This window comes from Sinocyclocheilus grahami, unplaced genomic scaffold, assembly GCF_001515645.1.
Source record: "Sinocyclocheilus grahami isolate Dianchi unplaced genomic scaffold, SAMN03320097.WGS_v1.1 scaffold126.1, whole genome shotgun sequence".
NCBI classification, from domain to species: domain Eukaryota; kingdom Metazoa; phylum Chordata; class Actinopteri; order Cypriniformes; family Cyprinidae; genus Sinocyclocheilus; species Sinocyclocheilus grahami.
The window spans coordinates 2,508,127-2,515,923 of NW_015505305.1; the positions used below are offsets into that span (position 1 = coordinate 2,508,127).

General features: G+C 35.2%; 1 protein-coding gene across 1 annotated transcript; it reads right to left on the bottom strand.

Annotated features, from left to right (window-relative positions):
- Positions 1-367: 367 nt before the first annotated feature.
- On the bottom strand, positions 368-6,799 carry LOC107590299 (probable cationic amino acid transporter). The gene is made up of 7 exons (XM_016279008.1): positions 6,446-6,799; positions 5,481-5,717; positions 5,152-5,369; positions 4,893-5,039; positions 3,492-3,700; positions 1,633-2,483; positions 368-702 (listed from the first exon to the last, which is right to left on the bottom strand). Exons 1-7 carry the CDS (start codon positions 6,741-6,743, stop codon positions 368-370), a joined length of 2,295 nt encoding a protein of 764 aa, XP_016134494.1. The 5' UTR covers positions 6,744-6,799.
- Positions 6,800-7,797: the final 998 nt, after the last annotated feature.

Genomic DNA, 7,797 nt, shown 5'->3' on the forward strand with positions numbered 1-7,797 from the left:
ATGAGAAAAAAATGAAAACATTTGATATATTTTATAACGTTATATTTATATATATACTTTTTATTTTTATTTGGACTTACCTCATGTGTATAGGATGTGCTGGTAAGTTGATTAACCTGCTAACAAAGTTTTTTATTTACATTAATTATATAGATCCTTACTACTATAAATGTGTCTATAAATTGTTTTTTTTTACCATATATTACCAACAGTATGTTTTAATTAAAATTGTCATGATACGCATTTTCCTTTTGTCTTCATTACTTATTACAGTATTGCAGCATTGATCTAGGAACATATTCTGTTTGCCAAACTCAAGGTCACCCAAATCCAACCTCTACTGCGACAGTAGTTTAGTATATATTTCTCACTCAGGTGAATACTCTTCATTGACCAGCTCCTCAAAGCCTTCATTAGTCCTGCCTTTGCTTCTGGAATTGTGACTGTTGGACGGTCTCTGTTCATCATAGTGCTGCTGGGACTGGTAGTGTTTCTGGTACTGATAACTGCGCTCCTCAGCCGCCCAGCCCTGGTACTGTCCCTCTTGTTCGTCCTCCTGAGGAGGGAGGTCTTCATCGATATTGAAGCTGTCATCCACCTCTGTGTCATACCTCTGGTAGGAGCTGGCGTGAGCCGCTTCCTCTCTAGCACTGAGTTCCAGCGAGCTGTTCCACATCCCATAGCTAAAATAGATCAGCACACCTGAAGGGCGAAGAGATGGGGTCAGTTACGGCCTGTTCACACCATAGACGATGAAGTTTTATAATCATTCTATTTAAACATGAGAATATGGAAGTCCACACCACAACTATAACACTAACGATGAAAGATATCATTGGAATCACTTTCTGAACAATTTTTTCCAGCTGATGAACAGTAAAAATACTGATAGCAAATCAGAAAGAGCTTGAGCATTTAATGCGGCAGATGACAAAACTGCAACGTGCGATTAACAGAATGTCCATTGGTGTAGACACTAATATAGTTATTGCTATAGTTATCGTTCTTGGTGTAAATGGGATTTTGTTATATATCAATATGACTTAAAAAAAAAAATAATAATAAAAAATAATACTCTATTTTATTTTATAGTGACATATTATAATAGTAAACTTTCTTCTTTTTTATTTAGATTTAATATTGAGTTAATATTAAATAATATAATTAACATATTAAATAATATATGTAAATAATATTGCAAATAATACAATATATAAATAAAATAAATATCTTTAAAATAAAACTAATATTTTGCTGTAAAAATAAATAATATTTTATGATTTAGTAATAATAATGATGATAATAATAATAATTATTATTACTAAATGCCAAAATATTTCATATTATTAAATATTTTATTTAAATAATATATAATAAAAAAGAAATCTTACTATTGTAATATTTCATTGTAAAATAAAATAGAGTATTTAAGAAAAAATAATTTAATTTCACATTACAACTGTAAAATTGTAAACACAACTGTGATTTAATTTCTTCTTATTCAAATGGGAAATTATAGAACCAAAGCAACACTTTCTTTTTTGATAATGAAATCACGGCCTTTGCAATGTTAAAATTTCATTAATCGCGCAACCCTAAAATGGAGCATATGTAGGAGAAGATCTGGCCTACCTAGTGAGCACCACACCACAAAGCGCACCCAGGTGATGCTGGATAGTTTGAGCATGAGGTAAATGTTCACCAGCATGGCAGCGGTGGGCACAAAGGGCACACAGGGTGCCATGTAAGGCAGCTTTTTAGGGTTCTCAGGCTGCCGGAGAATAATTATAAACAAAGTAACCATGAGGACAATTACAGTCATTATAAAAGGTAACATTGCCCAGCGAGCTCCTCCTGAGACCCGGTCGAAGCCATAGATGACAAGCGTCCAGAGAAAGAAGGTCAAGATGAAGAAAAGGAGGACACAGGAAGTAACAGTGCGTCCTGTGGCAGGAGTGGGCCTATCGCCCAAGTTCGGCAGGCCCAAACGCATCCGTATAGTGTAATAATGGGACCCCAATATGCGTTTCAAGAAACTAGCAGAGTCATCCACCTCAATCCCATTCTCTCCAATGCCGCAGCCAGAACTATCCGACTGGTAGCCCCCAGAATCTGACTTTTCAATCAGCGTTTCGTCTTCTCCTTTGGAGGGGAGGTTCTTGGCTCCGCAGGGGTTGTCGGCATACTCTTCTCCACCAGGTGAGTTCATGTCCTTCTCACTAGCTGCCATCATTTCCTCCTTCCTCTTCCGCTCCTCCTCTTCCTCCTTGGTGAGGAAACTGGTGAAGCCATCTCTATCTGGCTGATATCGCAGAAGCAGCACACACACTGACACCAGAGTATAGGCCAACAGTGTGCCGATGGACATCATCTCGATCAGGTCCCTCAGACTCACCAGGAGAGCCAACAGAGCAGCCAGAGAGCCTGATACAGCACAGGCCACCACAGGGGTCTCTGTGTGTGGACTCACAAAGGACAGGAACCTGGTGTAACAGGTTGTAATAACAATCCAGAGTTATTATAGGTAACTAAAACCATTAAAAAAAAAAACTGTTTTTGTACTTGAAATAAAATAATCATTAACTGAAATAAAATATTTAAAAAATCTTAAACATTTTATTTTAGCTAGTTGCCAAAACAACATTTCTTGTCTTCAGTTTCATTTAACTTGAACATTTAACTACTAAAATTGTAACTAAAAAAACATAATTGTTAAAATAACAAAAATGTGATTGCAATTTAAAATGTGATTTAATGATTTTTTATAAAAATCCATGTATTCTGTGCTTATTTGTAGGGCTGCACAATTTGGCCAAAATTTTGTGATTAGAAACTATATACATAAATATAAATAAAAAATAAAAGATAAAACTGACAAAAACACAACAAAATTACCTAGATTTTAACCAAAAACCATCATTGTGATTTGTCTGATAAAATCTGATTTAAAAAAATCTAGGATTGATGTATTTGTTTGTAGGACTCCATAATTTGGCCAAAATGTATTGTTAAAAAAACTATATACACATTAAAAAAAAAAAAAAAAAAACCTACAACAACAAAAAGACAATTTTTTTTACTAAAACACACATTTTTATTTTTCAGGGGAATACATGCTTTTACAATTAAAAAATTCCAGGTTTGCTGTGCTTCTTTGTAGGGCTGCACAATTTGGCCAAACATTTGTGATTAAAGCATATCTATTTGTTGTGAATATCTATTTTTATTTTTATTTTTTAAAGAAAAGGAAAAACACAACAACAGCTAATAAATATTACAAAAACATACAACGAAATTACTAAAACTAAACTAAAAAACTAAGTTTTAACTAAAATTAAAGTGAAAACTAAATACAATCTAGTAAAATAAAATCTAATAAAAAAAATTACCAAAAACTATAATAGTATTTCACTAAAATAACACTGCAAAGACTTGGAATGAAATGCTTCATGCATAGCATGAAAAAAAGAAAAGGATGTATACACATGTACCTGAAAAGCAGACCATCTCCCGCCATGGCATAGATGACTCTGGGCATAGGGAACAGAGATCCCAGCAGGCTGACAGTGAGTCCTGCGACAGCACCCATGGCTACAATATACTTCCCTGCCAGGAAGCCATGAACGGCAAACATCTCCATAAGTGGGGCATCGCCATCAATCAGGTTAAATGGCACCAACAATGTCAGAATCACACTCACCTAAGACATATAAACAGGCCAAATGCTTATTATGTGGCAGTTTGTCATAACCATTTTAAATATATGGCAGATTGTGGAATGAGAATGTGACAATCTCATTCCTGATCTCATTTCTAGGCGTGGCAGTGGATGGATGCTGTAGGATGATTCATCCAATTCCATTGCAATATAAGGAAACTCATGATGCATTTAATATTTGAAAAAGAATGAGCAGAGGTCTTCAGCTCTATGGATCAGGATAGAGCTTAAATAAATTACAATCCAACTCTGAAGTGCTTGAATGATTCATTGAATTGTCTGAATGTGCAATGTAGGCTGGAATACTTTCATATCTTGTACACATCTGTTTTTATTGCAGTGCCGGTCCTTTAATTATTAATATATTTGGTAAACAGTTTAATGTCAGAGTTAGGTTACAAAGCACAGAGTCCATGTTTATTAGATATTTTAGGCTATCTATAAGGCTATTTTTTTTTTTTTTTTACTTTCTGAACCATAAATATGATGATCCCCTTGAAAGGAACATGCTTCTTAAAATATAAAGGCCACTATATGTTTTCATATTTTCACATACAGATCCATTTATACTGGGTGAGAAAAGCAGTAATTGTGATATTATAAATGCAACAAAAATATATTATATAATTTTGCAAAAAAAAAAACACATCTTAAAGTTAAATATTTGGCTTAAATAATTGGCTTTTTATCGTCATTGTACTAAAGCTACAGCAAATGATTAAAATACCTTGAAAATATTTATTTTGCATTAAATTTGTACTGTGCATTATCTTAATTTATACTGACTATTAGAGTTAACTGAAGATTTATTTAGTTATTTATTTGCACTTCAATTATAAATTGATGAAATTATATATAAATTATATATTAAATATATGAATAATTGCTACAGAGAATACTGCCTGACATCCACCCAGTGAACAAGATAAATGTGCAAATTATATGCAGATTTTTTCTATTTATTTATTATTGAAAACTAGGGGTGTCAGTAGTATAAAATAATCATGATTAATCTCAAATCTTAAGTCTTTAGAAAGCAGAATCATGACAGAAATAATATAATATTTTGCAAACTTGTTAAAAATGATTATGTAATTAAACATAACATAATTAACTAATATCCTCCCAAGTTCACAGTTCAGTGTTTGGATATGAGAGGAGTTAGTGTACTCACAGAGACGTATGCTGTGAGACAGGTGATGAGAGACGCTGTTATGGCATATGGAATGGAAGTGTCGGGGCTCTTGGCCTCTTCTCCTGTGGTGGCGATAATATCAAAGCCAATGAAGGCGTAGAAACAGGTTGCAGCTCCTTGCATGACCTACAGAGCACATAATAATTATTGATCTCTGTCATAGTAGAATGCTCATTTTGCTAAACATCACATTCAATAGAGTAATGCATTTACATTCCCATACAGTTAACATTCTTACCCCTGACCAGCCATAGGGCAGAAACCTTCCATTCTCCCAGTTGGCTCCAGAAAGGAAAAACAGTCCGGCAAGCACCATAAAGACCCACACGACCAAGTTAACAACATTCAGCGCATTATTGAAGCTCACAGAGTTTTTCACCCCTAAACTCACAATCACCGTCACCACCATAGCGATCAGCAGAGCCAGCAGGTCGGGATAAGATTCCTCTCCCTTACCTGAAATGAGACAAACAAATGAACTGTGTGAGGAACATGAAGGATGAATAAAGGCCACATCAACCACTCAAGCAATTTATTTAGTATCTGATTACTAGGAAAGACACTAACCCAGGCCATTCAATGTTCCAAGATGGTTGATCATGTAGTGGCTGATAGTGTGATTGGCTAAAGAGTCAAACATGCTGCTCAATGCACTGGCCCCCGCCGCTGTACCAATCAGATACTCCAAAATGAGATTCCAGCCAATGAAAAAGGCCACAAATTCTCCCACTGTGACATAACTGTATGTGTAGGCTGATCCTGTTGTCTTAGGCACTCTCACTCCAAACTCAGCATAGCAGACGCCTGTGTGAAAATCACTGAAGTTAGCTGTGTGACAAGTTCGTAATGCAGAAACACGCTTAAAGTCAATATCTGGAATTTTATATGGACATGGCCTTGGTCTGGATTTGGGTCTCTAAGCATTTTCATTTTCTGATTATTAGGGAAAAGTAATTTTATTAGGAAAATGTGGTAAACATATTATAATGATATTAAAATTTATTTTTTATTTATTGGAGACAAGGTGAAAACTTGATTGTTGGGTTTAGAATTCAATAATAAATTCAGCATTTTATTATTTTTTTATTTTGTATTATTATTATTTATTACTCTATTTCAATTAATTCAGATGAAAAGTCTGGTTCTTGCACTGACAGGTCTCAGTCTTGTGGTTCTTGTTCTAGAAATGGGTCTTGGTGGGTCAAGTCTTGGTCTGGTTGACTTACTCTGATGAGTGAGCTAAGAGACCCCATAAGGCATAGATTATTGCCATGGTTTTATGAACTTTAGACTTAAATTTGAAGAATTTGATCTAAATAAAGCAAAGAAAACCTCAGCACAGCTGGCCATGATTACAGAGAGGTGGGGTCATCTCACAGCCTCAAGGTCACATGAAAAAATATAAAACATGCAATTGTGAAGTTGACTGGAAAGATGAGAGGCCTATTTACACCAGAGCACCAGCAGTGATTTCTGACACTATGTAAACATAATTGCAAACTGTTCATAAACTATAAAAGACAAAGTCTCACCTGACAGAATGGATGCCACAGCTGCAATGACGAAGGACAAGATCACTCCAGGTCCTGCCATTTCCTTAGCAACAAGCCCGGCGACCACATACATGCCAGTGCCCACGCAGCTGCCCACCCCAAGTGACACTAGATCCACCGTAGTGAGCACACGGGCGAGTCTGGTGCCATGCAAGTCATCTGAGGCCTCCTGCATGGAGTCCACAGGTTTAGTGCGCATGATTCGAGAGTGGAGTCCATACCAGGACGACTCCCACTCAATTCTCCTGGGGTCCAGTTTAGCAAAGACAGCGCTCATCCTCCAGCACAGGAAGACTCGGATAAAAGAAGGGTGAGGCTTGTCCTCTTTTACGTGTCAGTGTCTCGCTCCAGGTGTTTCCTCTAAACTTGTCTTGTATGAGTGCCTCCTGCTTTATTCTTTGCTCCCTCCTTTCTCTCTTTCTCTTTCTCGCTCTCTCTCGCACACACACACACACACACACACTGTCTCAGAGAGGATCCATGAGCTGATCAATCATCATAGTGCTCTATACTGAATCCGCAATGATGTCCTACAAAAAGAGAAAAGCATGTAAATCGCGCATCATCCACAGATATTGAAAAACAATCAACTCAGACAAAACATCAGGCTGGGATTAACTGCAGAGCAACATTACAATAGTCAAACAACAGAAAGTGTCCCTTCATTCACTTGAAATGTTGCTATGGTGGCACGTCTCATTAAACTTGCAGATTAGCATATGGAGAGCATCAGATATCCAGTGGACACTGATATACTAATAGAGAAAACAATGTGAATAGAATGTCATATTTCAGCCTGGAGAAACAGTGCTGAGGTCTGTAAACAGAACAAAATTGGTGCTTTATGATATAAATGTTGATACAACGTTGACTGTTTACTGTTACTGGAACAGACGAGTATATAGAAATAGTGTGAACAATAATTAAAAATGTATATACAGTATATATATATATATATATATATATATTTTTTTTTCTTACTAAAAAAACAGAATATGTATCATATTACTAACTTGATTAATAGATAAAAATAGATATAGATTCATATAAATAGTCTTGCTAAAACAAAACAACATAATTATTGTATTATTTATTATGTATGTTTAAAAAATTATAACATTTAAGATGAGCCTCAAACACCATCCTGTTTGGAAAATTCCTGCCAATAACATATTTTAGCATATTTTATACATTCATTACATGTAATACATTGCCAAAAGTCTTACTAAAACAAAACAATATTATTATTGTATGTATTACATATGTGAAAAAAAATGTTAAACATTTTTAATATTTAAAATGAGCCTCAAACCTTCTCCTGCTTTAAACAT